The 18,233-nt window shown below is 46.7% G+C and overlaps 2 protein-coding genes across 2 annotated transcripts in view; one reads left to right on the top strand and one right to left on the bottom strand.

Annotated features, from left to right (window-relative positions):
- The window catches only part of Polr1A (RNA polymerase I subunit RpI1), a 329,206-nt gene that overhangs the window by 145,194 nt on the left and 165,779 nt on the right, over positions 1 to 18,233 (top strand). Inside the window, exon 13 of the mRNA XM_050167857.3 lies at positions 14,873 to 15,013. Coding sequence (XP_050023814.2) covers positions 14,873 to 15,013 — 141 coding nt within the window. The remainder of the gene's footprint in view (positions 1 to 14,872; positions 15,014 to 18,233) is intronic.
- Positions 811 to 12,972, bottom strand: LOC140214144 (uncharacterized). Its single transcript, XM_072285504.1, has 3 exons — positions 12,936 to 12,972; positions 3,994 to 4,187; positions 811 to 3,737 (listed from the first exon to the last, which is right to left on the bottom strand). The coding sequence occupies exons 1-3, from the start codon at positions 12,970 to 12,972 to the stop codon at positions 1,371 to 1,373; spliced, it is 2,598 nt and encodes an 865-aa protein (XP_072141605.1). The 3' UTR covers positions 811 to 1,370.

Here is an 18,233-nt window from a genome sequence, read left to right as displayed (position 1 = left end):
GCATCGCTTTGGTGGCCCCAAAAGGGGCCTTTTAAAGATTGTGAGAAAGCTGCCCCGGCAGCCTGAGAAATCCAGAAGGAAACGCTGAGGCGATATCACCACAAGCATGTCGCCACAAACTTCTCACTGGCTTGCATGAGAAAACCCCAAATCCGTCAGCCTTGCATGCTTTACGCGAAGCTTGCCGACATCCTTCGCCAAGGCATCCAGGTGCTCCATGTAGTGGAACAGAAGGTTCCTCACGAAAACGAGGCCCCAGAGGGGCAGAATCATCTGCCGGGCCTCCTGTGAGGACAATGTTGAGGCAGTCTGCCCTACCGCATCATCGCTGCCGTCACTATCTGATGGAAGCACGTTTGCAATGATCGCCTCATCGGGCAGCCTGCCCTACCATGCCATCGCTGCCGTCGCTATCTGATGCAAGCACGTTCGTGACAATTGACTCATCGGGCAGCCTGCTCTACCACGTCATCGCTACTGTCGCTATCTCATGCAAGCACGTTCGCGACGATCACCTCAAGGTTGTTTCACATGGCGCGATTGGGGCAAAAAATATCTTTCTGCCACGCACATCACAGAGTGATTTTTGCTGACAGCTTTCACATGCATTTGTGGCATTGCGATTTCTGTCACAGTGATGCGCAAAGTTGCCCCCCCCCCCCCCCCATATGGTATCCATGCCTGCATCGTTAAATAAAAACAACATGGAAACTGTTGTGTCGGCAGCGGCAGGCAAGCGGGGGGCCCCGACGGGCGAACGCGCGGCTAGCGCCGGCGCAGTAAAGGAGACTCGGAGCTAACCGCTCCCGATGAAAACCGGAACGAAGACTCCGCCGACCTGCGGCTGTTTATTACTTATAAAGGCTTCACCTGCTAGATGGCACCTCCCGATTGGTCCAAGCTTGTCGCATGACAGAAGGGGGGTGCGCCATCTAGCTAAGCAATTACAAAACATACATGTGCGATGACACAGAGATCTGACAGGGGGCGACACTATACTACATCATCCCCCCCTGGAAACAAAGCAAGCATACAGTGAAACGCGCACCCAAGGCGCGCACTTAAGTCCAAAAGCAATTTCAGTTCGTTCCCCCCCACGTTCACACGCGCACCAGTCGCACACAAAGCACGCACTTAAGTCCACAACAATTTCAGTCCGTCCCTGCCCAAGTTCACATACACGTGCACCAGTCTTGGGCACCAAAACACAGGCAGTCACTCAAATAAAGTCGAACAAGAAACACGGCACAAAACTCACTGCACCGCAACAAGGAGCACATTTTATACCTGTGTTAATGAAACATGTGGACTGTCTGCTAAATGTCACAACGAGGCCCTTAGCCGTGGCATTTCGAAGACGTAAATACGCTCTACACTACAGAAACAAAATCATCGAGCCACGGAGGCAGTTTTCTGTCACGATGAGGACGCGTGCGTACTTCAGAAGAACTTAGGGGGTTGCGACGCGTATCGGTCGACTTTAAAGACCCAGTCGTCCCACTATTATTTACCTCCCCCTGGTTGGAAAACTGAATGTGGTTGTCGCTCAAAGCTGGAGAGGGTTGCCCAGGAAGCTCCTCTCGACGTCCCAACAAGTCCTGGGAGGCTACCAATTCCCCAACGGAATCAGAGACGACTGCTGACTGTGCAGACTCGGAAGTGATACAGCCAGACGAACTACTTAACTGATGCCTATGAAAGGACGATGTCACTACAGACGAGTCATCGGAATGACTATCCAAGTTTGAATATGAGTACAAAAAGTTTCTATCACTTGTACACAATGTGCCACTTGCTGGATCCTTCATCACTACGGTTAACTTAGACACATGCCACGTTTGCCCATCACTAAGTACAAAAATAGATGGTCCTATCTGGGCCTTGACTTTACGAGGTTTACTGTACTTAAAAATTCCTTTCCTGTTAAATCTGATTCTGACGGTGTCTCCCACCTTGATACGAGTTGCCTGAGCACCTCTACGTTTGTCTACGTACTGTTTAGTCTGCGACTGTTTCTGCAAGACCCTTTCTTGAACTTGAGACACAAGACTGTCCTGTTCCCGTAGATCTACACAGAGCCGCATGGTTCCATCCTTCTTGTGCACCACCACGAGTGGAGACACCCACTCAGTAGCCTCGACGCGCTCGATGACGTCGCAGTCCTCGAGACGTCGCAATTCATGTGTGACCTGGTCACGGAGAGCCAGGGGTAGTCGGCGCAACTTTGAAGATACTGGTTTCGCATCTTGCTGCCGATGAATTCGGTGCACAAAGTTGTTGACGAGGCCCAACTCGTCACTGGAAAGGTGATCAAAACCCGGAGGCACACCTGTGGGGCTCTGTACTGAAGGAAGCGATGGTAGACGACATGTCAGCGACGTACCGTCGATCTGTATGCCCAAGCGTTGGATGGCGTCTAAACCCAGCAGTGATGTTCCTGTAGTCGTTACGTGGAACGTGACGGAGCATGACCTTTGGAAAAATTGGACAGTGGCTTGAAACAGGCCTTGAATGTCGATGCATTGCTTGGAGAATTTTTTCAAGTCCACTGTTTGTGACAGTCTGTGCTGTCGACCAAAGTGCTTTCCAAAATCCTCGGCTGTCATCAATGAGACAGACGCGCCTGTGTCCACGAGCAGCCGCATGGCGACGTCGTTAACTACGACCGGGACTTGTAAATCCCTTTTAGCTTCCAAGGTGCTCACCGTCAAGACAGACGCGGACGGCTGTCCTGCGGAAGTTGACGAAGACCGCGTCTCTGCGGAAGAGACGTGCTGGACAGTACGGGTTTTTCGGCATACTGATGCAAAATGACCCAACGTGTGGCAGGCGTTGCACCGCCGGTTCCTTGCGGGGCAATTCCTGTACGTTGCAACATGCTTCGTACTGCCACACCGGTCGCATGAACTATGCTCGAAATTAGGGTCCTTCGCATCCTGTGCTTCATTGCGGGTCCCGGAGGAGCCTCGCGGAAAATGTCGATCATCTGGGCGGCTTCTTGGAAGACGGCGGCCATCTTGGCGGCTCCTCGGAAGAAGTCTGCCATCTTCATGGCCTCCTGCACTACGTCGGCCATCTTGGCGGCTTCCCAGAAGAAGTCGGCCATCGTCATGGCCTCCCGGACTACGTCGGCCATCTTGGCTCGTCGATGGAGCGCCAAGTTGAGCTGCCTCAATTCTTTGTATTTTCTCCGAGTCGAACGCGCGGTTCGCTCGATGTAGGGCTTCTAACGAGCGTCCAATTTCTTCTGCCTTGTCCAAGGTCAGGGTTTCGCCATGAGCCAGCAACTTTTCGCGAACGCTGACGTTCGCTACCCCATGTATGATTTGGTCTCGGACGCGCTCGCCATAGGTTGTGCCGAAGTTGCACTGTACCGCCTTCTCCTTCAATGCGGTCACGAATTCCAGGAATCCTTCTCCGTCGAACTGCTTCCGACTGGTGAATTCGTGCCGTTCCGCCAGGACATTTGTTGACGCGGCGAACAGCCGGTCAAGCCGCTCCAAGAGTCTCGGAAACTCTGACGCTGGCGGGACCGCATCACTTGACGTTGACGCTGCGCCGGTCGACTGCCTTGCTGCTTCACTTGACGGTGACGCTGCGCCGGTTAACTGCCTTGCTGCTTCCTGCTCCTCGTCTGCGAAGTACTTCCGTTGTCCCTCACGCCCGAGAGCGCTGACGAGCGCGGACGCTCGTCGCGCGTCCGTCCAGTCGCCACCGCCGGCCGCTTCGAGGTGGGCCTGAAAAATTTTTTTCCAGCGATACCAAGGGATTAACGGTGGGCCGGGCACTTCAAGAAAAACGGGAAGGTTCGCCGTAAAAGCCATGCCTGGTAGCGTGCAGGAGACAGTGCAGGAGGCAAGCCGGAGCTCGCCGCAGGAATGGGCAAGGAAGAACAAAGGGGACGAGAAGGCCTAGGCTCGGAAGCCTCGCGACGCCGAGTGCGTCGGCGGCGTTTGCCTGCCGTGCGGACACGGGAAGGGTCGCTTCACTTACGAAGCTCGTTGGTGTCCCGGGGCTTCGGTCGGAACCGCTGCGGGAATCCCATCCTCGTCGCCAAAAGATGTTGTGTCGGCAGCGGCAGGCAAGCGGGGGGCCCCGACGGGCGAACGCGCGGCTAGCGCCGGCGCAGTAAAGGAGACTCGGAGCTAACCGCTCCCGATGAAAACCGGAACGAAGACTCCGCCGACCTGCGGCTGTTTATTACTTATAAAGGCTTCACCTGCTAGATGGCACCTCCCGATTGGTCCAAGCTTGTCGCATGACAGAAGGGGGGTGCGCCATCTAGCTAAGCAATTACAAAACATACATGTGCGATGACACAGAGATCTGACAGGGGGCGACACTATACTACAGAAACTAGTCACATATTCGAATTTTCCTATTATTATTCCATAATAGAATAAGTACGCCATTTTTTAACGTTTAAAAGTATGGAGACTTTACAACAGCTTGCAGATGCAGTGAGTGAGACGCTGCACCACACTGCAAGTACGAGCGTGCGGCTTGTGCGGCGTTATAATAATATAATAATAATAATAATCTTTATTTCTCTCTTTCCGCAGAATACAGAATGAGAGCGGACGTAAGGGTAAAAGCCGCATGCAGCGGCTTGAAAAAAACCCCATTACGCCCCACATGACAGTATGACGAGAAACAGCTTAATCATGACAAACGCAGAGAATACTAGAAACATTGGAGTACATTGCAAAATTTGTGAACGTACAAGGGCAAAAAATACAGTAGGGATCAGTAAGAAAATATACGTACAAAATTGACAACAGCCTTAGTGCATTTGTTAACATTGAATGATGTAAGAAACAATAGCGCGACATACAAAAACAGAATGAAACACCATACATTAGTGCAGGAGCGGCAAAACACTAATTAATTTATTTTTCGATATTTCTTCCAGTGAGATGTTATTACGTTCAAGTGTGTTAAGGTAACAGGGAAGTTTATAGGCGCTTGATTGAAAACGGTACACAGTCCGACAAAACGGTGTAGACCAAGCGGTGCAACGGCGTACATTGTACATGGGCACATGGCTTTGAAGGTTGAATAGTGTCAACATATCTGCGTTGTTTGTTATAATAGCATTCTTGTACATAAGAATTAATCTGAAGGCATAAAGATTAGGCACTTGAATGATGTTAAACTCGGAATAATAGCTTTCTGTGTGGGCATACCATGGTATGTTAGCAATTAATCTTATCGCACGTTTCTGAGTAACAATAATCTTGGATAAATTATGCTTCGTACTTGTGCCCCAGACAGTGTGGCAATAGTTAAGTATTGGAACTGAGAAAGCGTTGTAGATTAATAGTTTAATTCTTGTTCATAGCACATACCGTTGACGGCATAGCACCCCATTCACTTTATTCATTTTTGATCTTATGTTATTAATTTGGGCATCCCAATTAAGCGATTCCGAGAAGATTACACCCAGACATTTGATAGTACGCACGATTTCAATATAGTTGTTCCCAAACCTAGGCATAACATCTTTTACAACTTTGTTTTTCACTCGAAATACTATGGCTTTAGTTTTGCTTGTGTTCACCTTTAGGTAATTTTCCTGCGACCACTGACACATGTATTGCAAAAACTCATTACCTCTAGAGGATAAGTCATTTTCTCTACTACCCGTAATGAGCACCGTAAGGTCATCTGCGTAGGCAGTAAGGTTCACCGGTAGCTTAGTGTAAAATATATCATTTAAGTAAACTAAAAGCAACAAAGGGCCTAAGATGCTGCCTTGCGGCACGCCCGATTTTATGTATTGGCCATCAGACAGAGCATCATTGTGCGCTACAATTTGTTTACGATGTTGAAAGTAAGACCGTATCAGAGAATTAGGAATCCCTCTTATACCGTAGTGGTTTAGTTTGTTTACTAACAAGTCATGATTGATTAAATCAAAGGCTTTCGAAAAGTCAATATAAATTCCGAGGTCAAGGAGCTTGTCTTCAAAAGCATTTATGATGAGTTCCTTTTGTTTGAGCAGTGCCAACTCAGTGGATCTTTTTGGTCTGAATCCGAACTGATCATTCGACAAAACGGAATGCTTATCTAAAAAAGTAGTTATTCTCATGTGAATAATTTTTTCTATGCCCTTAGAAATTACCGGTAGAATAGAAATTGGCCTATAATTTGACAATTTAGAGGTATTGCCTCCTTTGTGTATCACGATAACTTTTGCAATCTGCATCTGTTTAGGAAATACTCCACTACTGAGACAAAGGTTGAATATGTGGGTTAATATTGGGGCTAACAAATCAATTACATACTTTAGAGTTTTTATATGAAAACCGTTAATATCTAAAGCCCTACTGTTTTTAAGATTTCTGAATACAGAAATTATTTCATTTTCGGTTGTAGGGGACATAAACATCGACATCGAGAGTCCTGGTGCTTGGTGAATTGACGTGTTTGTTGAATTAATAGGAGAGCTTGCTGTATTTGTGATATTCATAAAGAAATCATTAAAAGCATTTGAGAGATCCTGCTCTGTCAGCACAGCACCATCGCGCATAATGCAGTTTGGACCACTGTTGTAGCGACGTCCAAGCAGTTTACCTAGTTGATGCCATCGATGCTGAGGGTTCATGCTAGAATTATCTGAGAACGAATAGCTGAAGTATTTGTACTTGGCTTGACGTAGTTCTTTGTTCAAGTTATTGCGATATTTTTTATATTGAGACAATTTCACAGGATCCTTGGATTTAATGAATTGCACATATAGTTTCGTTCTTCTTTCTAATTTTTTCAATAAGGCATTCGTAATCCATGGTTTCTTAGATTTTCGTTTGCGACAGCATTTTAAAGGAAAGCAGTTTTGATATATTTGGTTTAACACAATCATTAGTGCAACGTACGCAACATCTGCGTCAGGTAGCGACAATATATGGGAAAAGTTGGCTGTACATATTTCATCGCGAAAGGTGTCGAGGGATTTTGAATCAATGCAGTGATAATAAGACACCGGTGATTTAGAAGCATGTTTGGGGTTGGTATTAGCAATAAAGGAAAATACTGGAAAATGATCACTGGTGTCAGTTATCAAAGTTCCGGAAGTTATAGTGCTTTTATCTTTGTTAGTGATAATTAAATCTAAAGTAGTTGAAGTGGAACAAGTTACGTGCGTTGGTACAGTAATTACATTCACAAGAGCGTAAGAATCAAATAAAGAAGCAAATTCTGTCTGCTCTGGTGATGCGGTTCGCATATCAATATTCATATCACCGGAAAGGTATAGCACATGCTCATTTATAGACACATAATCAAAAAGTGCTTCTAACGATGAAAAAAAATTTTCAAGTTTTTCGTCTGGAGGGCGGTAGACAACACAAAATATATTTTTGTCGCTCTGAACGGTTAACACTTCACAGTCCGGAGTGCAGAACGTGAATTTCTCAAGTATTGTTGCGGGAAGCGAATTCACAATTTGCAGGGATACACCACCACCTCTTCGAGTTTCCCTGTTATTAGCAAAGTGAGTATAAATGTCTAACACAAAGTATGTTGAATCATCGTGGTACCAGGTTTCAGTAAACATTATTGCATGGAACGAAAAATTAAGGGAAGTAAACAGGCTATGTATTTCATCAGTCTTGTTGCACACAGAACGACAGTTCATATGAAAAACAGCAACGCTATTTTCACAGTAAACGCTATTTAGATCTGCCATGGAAGGAAGTTCGAGGCATCTTATGGGGGAATACATGTTTTTAGCTTATTTTATTCAAATCATTCGAGCTAGTGATCCTTAGTCTGGCACTGTTTTCAGATTTGCGGGCATAAATATGCCCATCACGCACCCAAACAAACTTCCAATTCGTTTCACGCTTTTTGGCAATGGCCTGCGCAAGGAGGCGCTTCCGTTCAGGGCACAGGTGCTCATTGACGTAAATGGGAACAGATTCAGAAAACCCAAGTTCATTAGCCGTTAGGCGCTTTCGTCTTCCTTTCTCCAGCACAGCATTTCGTTTCCTTCGGAGTGCAAACTGGACAATAATGCTCTTTCCAGTTTGGCTTCCTGGTATTGAAACCCCGTGGCACACGTCAATATCAGACGGTGATATGGGCTCCCCAATACAGTTACCTAGCTTCATCATGATTTCCGTCAGTTTTTCATTAGCATTGACTGGTATTCCTTTTATTTCTATATTGGCGTTTCGCAAGTACTGTTCGCAGTCCACGATTCGAGACTCGTTAGATTTCGCTTGACTTTCTATTTGATCACAACGTGACTTTAGGTTGTCATTTTCAGTGCGCAAGCGTTTATTTTCTTCTAGAACTGCTTTCAAATTAGTTACCATCTCATCAAATTTGTCATCAGTAAACTTTAGATTAGCTTTTATTTCTCTGAGGTCATTTCGAAAGTCTCGTTCCAGAGAATCTTTCAAATTCTTGAGGTCGATCCTAATTTCTCTCTTCAGGTCCTCAAGGGCACATGCCAATTCTTTGCTTATTTTTGCCATGATAACTAACAGTAAGTTACAACAAACACTGGTATGCTATCGTATGGCAGCAGTGGCGTGGCACAATTTCAAGTGCAGTGACGAAGTTACGAAAGGAGTAAACAGATGTCACCAACCTGCAGCAAAAAGATATTGCTGTCAGTCCATGCGGATGATCCAGTACTGTTCACGCCACTGCTGCCATTTGGTCGGTGTCCAACAAGGTCCCGGTATTTGTAGCCTTTTCGCTGATGACGTCAAAATGTTTCAGCAAACCAGCAGCTAGGAACAGTCCGCACGTGTCGTCTTGTGGTCAGCGCTTTGCTCGGGGTAGTGGCCGAAGGGCGAAACTTGACCGCACGTGGCAGGTAGGCCCAAGACGTAGATAGAAGACGGATGATCAGAATGAACTGATTACCGAACCTGCAGCAAAAAGATATTGCTGTCAGTCCATGCGGATGATCCAGTACTGTTCACGCCACTGCTGCCATTGTGCCTGGTGCCTGCCTGGTGGGGTGGTTCCGTTTAGTACACTCTAGTTTCGTTGTTACATGGAAGCCACAACTTCTTTCATGGATGAGTAATTGCTTTTGCAGAACAGGCTACTATTGAGTATGCATGTGTAAGCAGCTGGCACAATTTGTAGCAAAGAAGAGGTTGACGACGGTGGCGATCAAGTGGGTATGTGCCTTACATTGAAATGGCGTCCTTCTCCTGACCTGGATAGGGTGCAGCTTCTCCTTTTAAGGGGGAGGCTACCGTGGAGACCGAACTTCCTTATTTTTTAAGATATCCAGATGAAACTTTCAGGGTAGGTTCACACCACCGAACTATGAGGAACTGCAAAGTTTCATGAACATATGTCTATTAGTTCCAGAGTTATTGAGGTCTAACTAGGTGATTCATGTATATGCCTGAGGAAGAGCCTGGAGAAATGCCAGGACATCGTAGGAAGCTGAAATTTACTGTGATGATTCCTTGATAGATATCCCAGGGGGCTAAAAGCCCTTTTCCTTAATTTACCCTCCAAAAAATTTTAAGGCAACTTTGAATTTGATGTAGCCATTAATGACCACATTCATCAAAAATTAATTGCTTATTATAAATTAACTGCACCAGCTTTCAAAAAAAGAAGCCTGTTAACCCCTGGCAAAGTCATTCAGGAACAGAATAAAAAAGACGGCATAGAAATCTGAAGAGCGGTTCTTGAGATATCGCCTTCCCCAGCACCACTACTAGAGAAAAAATCCATTCCGAGAAAACAGGCCTTAAAGTTGAACACGTGTTTTTTTATTAGAAAGCTCCTGCGGAGCTTCTAATTAGCTCTGGCGGCTCCAGGCACACTCAGTGTGTCGGATTTTCGACTGGCGACAGCCGAAAGCACAGCTCCGCCGCTGAAAAGCGTCTACACAGTCGGCACTCGCTGCGGGAGATCGGAAGTTCGATGCTCGTACAAGACGCATATCGCGCTCCCGTGCACCGAACATCTGCACTGTCTTGGGCTTTGCCGGCATCGCGTGCAGCGAAGAACTAGCGAAAAAAAAAAAAAAAAAGCTGAGCAAATAATCTAAAAGATAGCGCAAGGCGATGAGCAGCGCGCAAGCTCATGTTGAGGCGGACGGAGCAAGGGGCAACAACGACGCGAGCGCGGCATCAAAGGGAGCAGCCGCCGCCGCCCGCGCAGCAGCCAATGGCAGGCGCTCTTTACCCGCGAGATTTGAGCGCGCTGCTCCGGCCAATCAGCGCTCCGCATCACATCGCGGGAAAATGCCAATAGCACCTCAACTGCACCGACGATGCCATTTTGCAAGGCGGCAAAATAGAGACAAAGAATCCACGGTCAAAACGACACCAATATGACGTGGGCAGGCTGCATGGGCCGGGAATGGCGCGCGAGCGAAGTTTGACTTCATTTCGGCATTTGCGCGTGTTTTTTGAGCTGCAGTAGCCTCAAAAGTAGCGTTATTTTTGGTACTTTACGGTTGAATTAGGTGCTGATAATTACGGAACAGGTAGTTTATTAGACATACAACCCAAAAATATGGTTTTTCAGAAATCGACATTTTCGCGATTTTTCGGTTTTCAAGGGCCGTGTGCCCCCTTAAACGAATTGTGTAAGCGGAAGAAAAACAAAATGTTTATGAAGCTCCGAAGCCGCAAGCGCTGGTGGGTACAGCCCTATTAAAACATCACTAAAACTGGTGCGCGACATTGCTCAACAGAGCTACCAATGCACGGTAAAGCAGGAAGGTGCCTGTTTTGACAGCGCTTTGTTTCGTCACACATTGCCCCTCCCACATCACACCGATCGCTACGACTCAGCGACGGTGCGACCAATTTGTTAGAATCCATTCACGGAGAGCCCATGACGTCGTGGCAGTCACTGAGCGACGGAATTTGCTGTGTCACTGACTGAAAATCGCGGCATGTGAAACAGCCATATCTGATGCAAGCATGTTCACGACGATCGTCTCATCGGGGAGCCTGCTCTACCGCGTCATCGATGCCATCAAAAATCAAAAGATTAGGAGAGACTTGCGTTAGCCATGCATCATTGTCTCTGTGTGAATGTGAATTTCAGTATCTTCACAGCATGTGTGTTAATCTCAAGTGGTGTCTTTTTGTTGTTTGCTTTCTGGCTTCCCTACCTACCTCTTGATATGTTTGACCTTGTCATGTTCTTGTCTTTAGACCTTGTCATGTTCATATGCTGCGGTATTTCCAATCACCTATACATATGTTGTTAGTAGACAGTTTTAGTTTAGCGTACGCAACTTATAGCATACACTATACGCTATGGTCTAGTGTACGCTAAGCAGCGCACATTTTTTAGTTTTAGTTGGCCGGCGAGATCTTCAGATCTCAGAGGCCATATGCCGTCGTTGTGACTATTTCCTGACTGTAGCGATAGGTGGTGCTGACATCTTGAACGTTTTTGTTAGGCTTCGATTAATTCAAAACGAGAAGCGATCTCGAAAACACAAGGTTATCCATAATACTCTGTCGTCGAAGTGGCCTGAGATTAAACGAAAGCCGTTTACAGAATCATTTGCTACGAAGTGCATTTTACAAAAGCAAAACCAAATTCAATTTGAAGCAGGCAGCCGGGACCGCCGCCATGTTTCACGCAAACTTCGCAAACCACGCAAAGGTGCTAATGCTCAATTAGAGAAACAGCGGGCATAGGTTATACGCTATGGGCCCTTTATCGTTCTTCGCATGCACAGTGGCGACCCGCTGTTTTATAGCGTACGCTTTACTAATACTGTCTTTTTTCAATAAAGATTTTGTTGAGAGTTAGCGCGCTCGTCCTGTCTGATTCTAGTCTCCGTCTGTGTCACTTTGCGAAACAATCCAAGATCGTGCTACCGTGTCATCGCTACCGTCATTATCTGATGCAAGCACGGTTGCGACGATCACCTGATCGGTTAGAAGCACTTCGTTTCCAAATCTACGGTTGTGCGCTTTCTTTCCACCAGCAATGTCGTGCATTGCTGATGATCAGTGAGTGGATCAGCCATCTTCCGTTTCAGTGGCGAGAAACCATGTGGCCAGGAATGACTTTGATGCAAACAACGAAGATGTACACAAGTGATTAAGCTGTTTGCAGAACTGCACTGAATGAGGAGCCACTGAGCAACATGCGAGCAGTGCAGTTGGCGCGGTCCATTTGTGTTTCGGAGGATGGGGCGGCATAGGCTGTGGGCACCGCAGAGCTGTGCGCGCAGCCCATTCGTGTTCGGAGGGGCGGAAGGGCAACGAGAGAGAGGCACGCAGAGATGGCTAGAAAATTAGCACGCGGCAGGTGTTGGCGCAGCAGCCCATTGTGCAGCAGCTCGAGTTTCTCATTTCATTTTTTCCTTTTCAAGGATTTCGCATTTCACTACCTTTCGGCTCGGTCAACCAGCAGTCAGACTTCATCGTTATTACCGATAATGTGACATCGAGGCATTGTAATAAGCGGGTTATTTCACCATGGAAAACATACGGAAATTGTCAGTGCAGCAGCTTCTCATTGTTATAACCGATATATTGTTAAAACCGGTATCATTATAAGTGGGTTCAACTGTAGTGGAACTAAGCAGCGTGCAGCCGGTGCAGCTACAAAAGTACAATGGAGACCAACGTCGCAACAGGTTGTCGTGCGTTTTGTGAGTGCATTTTAGAGCACAGCTCCTGTTCCCGTGATAAGCGTTGACGGTGCAAAGACGCGTTTATAGTCTGACGTTTTCGGCACGCATCTGTTGCGGCTAGTCACGCTACACTGCTTGTGCTGCGACAGCCGAAATGCTATCCCCTCTAGACTTTCATGTGCATGCCGTCTGCTGTTTTCTTTGGAGCATGCGCAGAACAATCCCAAACCCGCACGCCTCTTTGAACATTTTGAATGGCTGTCTGCGACCGTTGGCGAAGCGGCGGGGGAACCTTTTTTCTCTGCACCACACATTGTGGGTTGGTGAAGTCGGCACGACAAACGTGCGGATGGTGCTAGAGCCATCTTGCTGTCGGGCATGTCAGACCACAATGGCTGTGTCTGGTTGCATTGGCTGTGCCTGTGCTTCGAACTATAGACGTTGCTCTCGCCAAGGTGAAGTGGCGAGTGCGTGCTCACGCTACGTCGGACTATATACGCACTTTAACCGAGCCATTTCTTTTTCACTTGACTTTCATTAGCTTGAATTTTGTATAATTCAAATTTACTGTCGTTTTTTCGCAATAGTCCGTGCGGCACCATGTGCACTGCACCTGTTTCAGTGATTTGGGATAACCATCTATGTCTTTCGACCATGGGAAGCTCAAGTGTTCCTGTTTACACGGCCCTATGTGGTCTGAGTTGGCAAGAATGCAGCACCACCATGTGCTGCCACCACGCATTGTTGCAAAGGATCAGCAGCTACTACGCCATTATCAGGAGATCACGGTTCGGCGATGCTTTGCTTGTGTGTTGCCCATTGCTGATAATGGTTTGGAGTGGCATTTTACCTTTCGAACATCTCATTTTATTTGCCTGAAGCGACATAGATTACAATTTTACAGTTCTTGTGTGGCTGACGCGCGGTCGTAATGCCGAGACCATGATGTCTGAGGCTTTCACAGAATAGTAGCATGCCACAGTAGTTTTCGAAGTTTACGTTTTCAGCCAATTAGAAAGCTTCAATCTCTTATTCAGAATAAAGTCATGTTTTGCTGTTAGTAAAATGTATCACAAGCTCTCAAACAAAAAATGGCGCCTGTGCTTGCAGTTTCAAAATTACAGGTGATGGAACTGGGTGCCGTTTCGAAACAGCTATATGCCGCCACCTTTCATTCCTGAGATGGAAGTTTCTAACAGAAATGCACAGCTAGGCACGGAAAAGCGGCAGGAACAAACATGACACTGAAAATCTAGTTTTCAGACCAAAGTGCTGCAAATTAAAACTGCTGACGTCAGTTTCAGTGCAGTTCATTTTTGAGCATGTTTAAGGGCGAGTCTATATATAATGAACTAAGCATGTAACGGCTGCTTTTTGTAGAACTATTGAGTTCGTTATTAACAGGTTTGGCTGTATAAGCACAAAACACAGAAATAGGCATCTATAGGCACTATAAAATGAGTGCTAAACCACTTCTTAACCCATAATTTATGCTTATACGTGAAAAGGGCAGAGCCTTCACATGCGGGAACAAATAGACATTTGCCTGTAATGCGGTCTCTAGTAATGACATATTAACTGATCAGTTGTGCAGTAGTCAATTGAATTTATCATTTATATCGGTGCATCTGTTGCAGGTGCATAATATGAATGTGTTCAGCACTATGCAATCTGAAACTTGCCTGAGATTTGAATTAACATCCCCGAAATCTGTCACAAAATACATTTAGTGTTCCACATACTTTTGCCCTGGAGTGTGTGCTAGAAAGGTTTTGTGGGAAAATGCTACTGCGAATGTCAAAGCATTTTTTGTATGTTTACGGAGATATATATTGAGGCTCAAGCTGCTGAAAGGCTTGTGAATATACTGAATGCCCATGAATGACTGGCTTGAATTCTGCAGTAGCAGCACATGCACTAAAATAATTTATTTGAAGACTCACCAGGGGCAGTTAGATTTATAATATGTGATTATCAGATATTTCTAGGATGTCAGTGGACATGAGTAATGTGTTGATTAAAATAGACACGATTGTCTTGCCTGCTCTGTCTTAAAAATAATTGGATCTTGTTCATTATAAGAGGTAGTATGACAATCGTACCGGGTAAAAAAATTAAATTGAGGTGGGTTTTGCTATTAGAATATTCATTAGAGTTATCTTAGGTAGTGTTCATGTTTTTCTGTGTGTGTTATCAGTGCATTTTGACAACCCTTGTGTAAAAAACCATGACTGGGGTTGTTAAAGCATTGAACTGATTTCTCACACCCTTTCCTGCCAGGCATGGTCAAAGGGGGGTGAAGCTGAGGCAAACATGACTGAGGGCGATGTGGTCATTCGGGACGGTGAGCTTCTCTGTGGCATCCTTGACAAGGCCCACTATGGTCCAACCCAGTTTGGTCTGGTGCATGTCTGCTACGAGGTAAGTGGTATTTTTGTGTCTCTCTTGCAAGCACGCCTTTTTTCTGAATGTGCAGACCAGAGTTGTAACAGAACAGATAACTAGACTGAAAAGGCAGCCATCACCGTTTATTCCAGCTCATCCAAGCCCTCCACTTCTTCGTCTTCGGAATCACCTTTCTCGCTTTTTCACCTTTTTTGGCTAGGTTACACTTCCCCACTTTTCTGCGTCACTCCTCCTGGGGTGATAACGAAGAATGTTGCTTATGGCCGCAAACACCAGCTGTCCATTATTTATGTACCCCACAGTCTCGAGTACACCTTGTTGCACCGATAACTTCACTACTTCAAGAAGGTCCAAGAATCTTTGCTTCACTGGCCGGTAGTCCTTTTCCAACGAGCACAAGGTCTTGTAGTCCAACATCTGGTGTATGGCCTTGGAGCCGCTTGTCAAAGCGAAACTTCATGGCGTTTCTATATCTGTATCGCTCCTCAGATGTTTTACAACGCTCAGTTAGCGTTAGTCTGTCTGCAATTCCAAGCTCTTCGTCTGCGCTTAGCTTTGGAACCTCACCATAGGCAGCAAAATATAGACTGCACCCAAGACTGCTTCTATGAGTCCTGTTATGATGAGCCACTGCCGCTTCTAGGCAACATTTCCAGCCGCTGTTAAAATTTGGAGACATCGACATGAATTGTTTCAAATCGCGTATCACTTCTCGCATATCTTCACATGATGAGGCAGCACTATCTGCACTCAGAAACTTCTCCATCAAAACACCACTCGTTTCATCGTCAGTAGTGACATGCTTCCAGAGCTCAGCAATGTCAGTGGTGGAACCATGTTGGATCCAGGGGTTTTGCCCAGGCACACAATGCCCACCTTTTCCGTTGATCGGCATGGCCCCTGTTTGCAGCCACCATGATCACGGCACTCCTGTGTGAGCTTACACTTTGGGCTTTGCAAAATTTGCAGCTTCGTCTCAAGCGGTACAACATTGCGCTTTGTCAGTGCCATCCACTGCTGCTTCTGCTGCGCACTTCCGTGCTCGCTGAGAAGGGGGCAAAGGGCGGGTGCCGCTTCGCTTCATGCCCTTTTTTTTTCTCTCCTCACGTGTAGCTTGATCGTGGGTGACATGGACCTGAGGGGGCTACGCCATCTTGTGGCACCAGGCGGAATGCACTGTGGGGTTAATGGTGGCTGAGACAAACGTGCATAGACAAGCGTATCACCCCCTCTCAGCATTGTTCGTTTAAGGGGAACTTAGGAATGCAAATTTAACAATCATTCTGCATGAAAAACGTTGGCCAGAAGGCAATATTTTGATTGTTATATCCGATATGCGATGAATAACTTATCTTTATATGTGTTTCTTTTTTCTCATAGCCCTAATGTATAAGTTAATCTTCTTAAGTCGCCTCATAGTTATAACCGATATATCTATATTGCCGCGACGCTATCTGTGCCCAACCACGCTGACGACGAAGATGATGACCTCGAGTGTACAAACGAAGGGCTAGAGAAGAAGCCTGAACTGAGCGCTTGTTCTAATAGCCTCAATTAAAATGCCGCTCTCCGCTCTTGTCTCAAGTGAGCCGTGACACTGTTGGACGTGCTGGGTATCACATCATTGCCTAATGATAGGGACGACTCCTGCGGGTAGCCCTGCATCCAGCCCTTCAAGACATCCTCCAAGCGTCGAGACACCTGTTCACCGTGCAAGCTGCCGCCTGCAAGGTCTGTGCCCAGAATTCGGTCTCTTGCTAGGAACTTTGTGAGCGACCTCACTGACTCAGGAAATGGCGCTTGCAAGTCCAACACAGGTGACTGTTCAAAACAATCTAGTCCCCACAAGCTTCCATGGTGACACGTATGAAGACACCGAAGACTAGCTGGACCAGTACGAACGCGTAGCTAAGGTCAATCAGTGGCGTCCGGACCAGAAGCTTTCTAATGTGTACTTCACTCTTGTAACTAGCACAAGGACGTGGTTCCAAAATCACGAGGCACATTTGACAATGTGGGACAAATTTTGCCATCGGCTACTTGATACCTTCGCAAGCACTGATCGCCGAGATAATGCACAACGCCTTATCAAGTTGCGCATTCAGAAGCCCAACGAAAGTGTTTCCATGTTTGCCGAGGACATGTCTCGTTTGTTTCGCTGCGCGGATCCCAACATGCCTGATTTGAAGAAGCTGAGCCATCTCATGCGCGGCGTCAAAGAACAGCTATTCGCTGGTCTCGTGCGTAACCCTCCTACAACAGTGGAAGAATTCGTTAAGGAAGCCACAGCAATCGAGCAGGCGCTCTAGCACCGTTGCCGGCAATACGAATGCCTGACTAACGATGCGCCTGCAGGAGCCGCAGTACTCACAGTGACAGACGAGACCTCGCTGCGTCAACTGATAAAGGACATTGTGCGCGAGGAGATTGCAAAGCAAACTGCGACACCGAAGGAGTTTGTTGTTGCTTCGGTCGCTGAAGTTGTGCGCCAAGAAATCCGGCAAGCATTTGCATCTCCTGAGCTACTCCCTGAACCGTGTTACGTGCATACAGCTACGCAGACGCTGTCAATCGCCTGCTTTCTACCATGCCAGTACAGCAGTACCACCAGCAGCCACCTATTGCTGCCTGGATACAGAGGGAGCATTTCAGGCGACCCCAGCTTCGCAGGACCAACGTATGGTGCACTGCTGATTGTCGACCATTGTGTTTTCACTGTGGCGAACCAGGGCACATTTATCGGTTTTGTCCTCGTTGCCAAGGTGGCATGTCCGTATTGCGTGGCTGAGAAAGAGCGCGAAGCAATACAGCAGCAAGTAAAAAAAATGCTAGAAGATGATGTCATCCAGCCATCAAAAAGCCCTTGGGCATCACCAGTGGTACTCGTTAAGAAGAAGGATGGTAGCCTGGTGGTTCTGTATCGATTATCGCAAGCTCAATTACGATACAAAAAAAGATATGTATCCCTTACCATGCATCGACGATTCCCTCAACAGGCTACGGCATGCACGTTACTTCTCATCGAAGGACTTAAAAAGTGGATACTGGCAAATAGAGGTCGATGAGCGGGATCGCGAAAATACTGGTTTGTGATGCCTGCTGGGCTCTATGAATTCAAAGTTCTCCTTTTTGGTTTGTGCTCCGCTCCAGCCACGTTCCAAAGGCTAATGGATACTGTTCTCTCACACCTTAAGTGGAAGACTTGCTTAGTGTACCTAGACGATGTGATTGTTTA

This window comes from Dermacentor andersoni, chromosome 11, assembly GCF_023375885.2.
Source record: "Dermacentor andersoni chromosome 11, qqDerAnde1_hic_scaffold, whole genome shotgun sequence".
In the NCBI taxonomy this organism is placed as follows: domain Eukaryota; kingdom Metazoa; phylum Arthropoda; class Arachnida; order Ixodida; family Ixodidae; genus Dermacentor; species Dermacentor andersoni.
The sequence above is the reverse complement of the archived record's forward strand: the minus strand, read 5'-3'. Positions and strand labels throughout refer to the sequence as shown.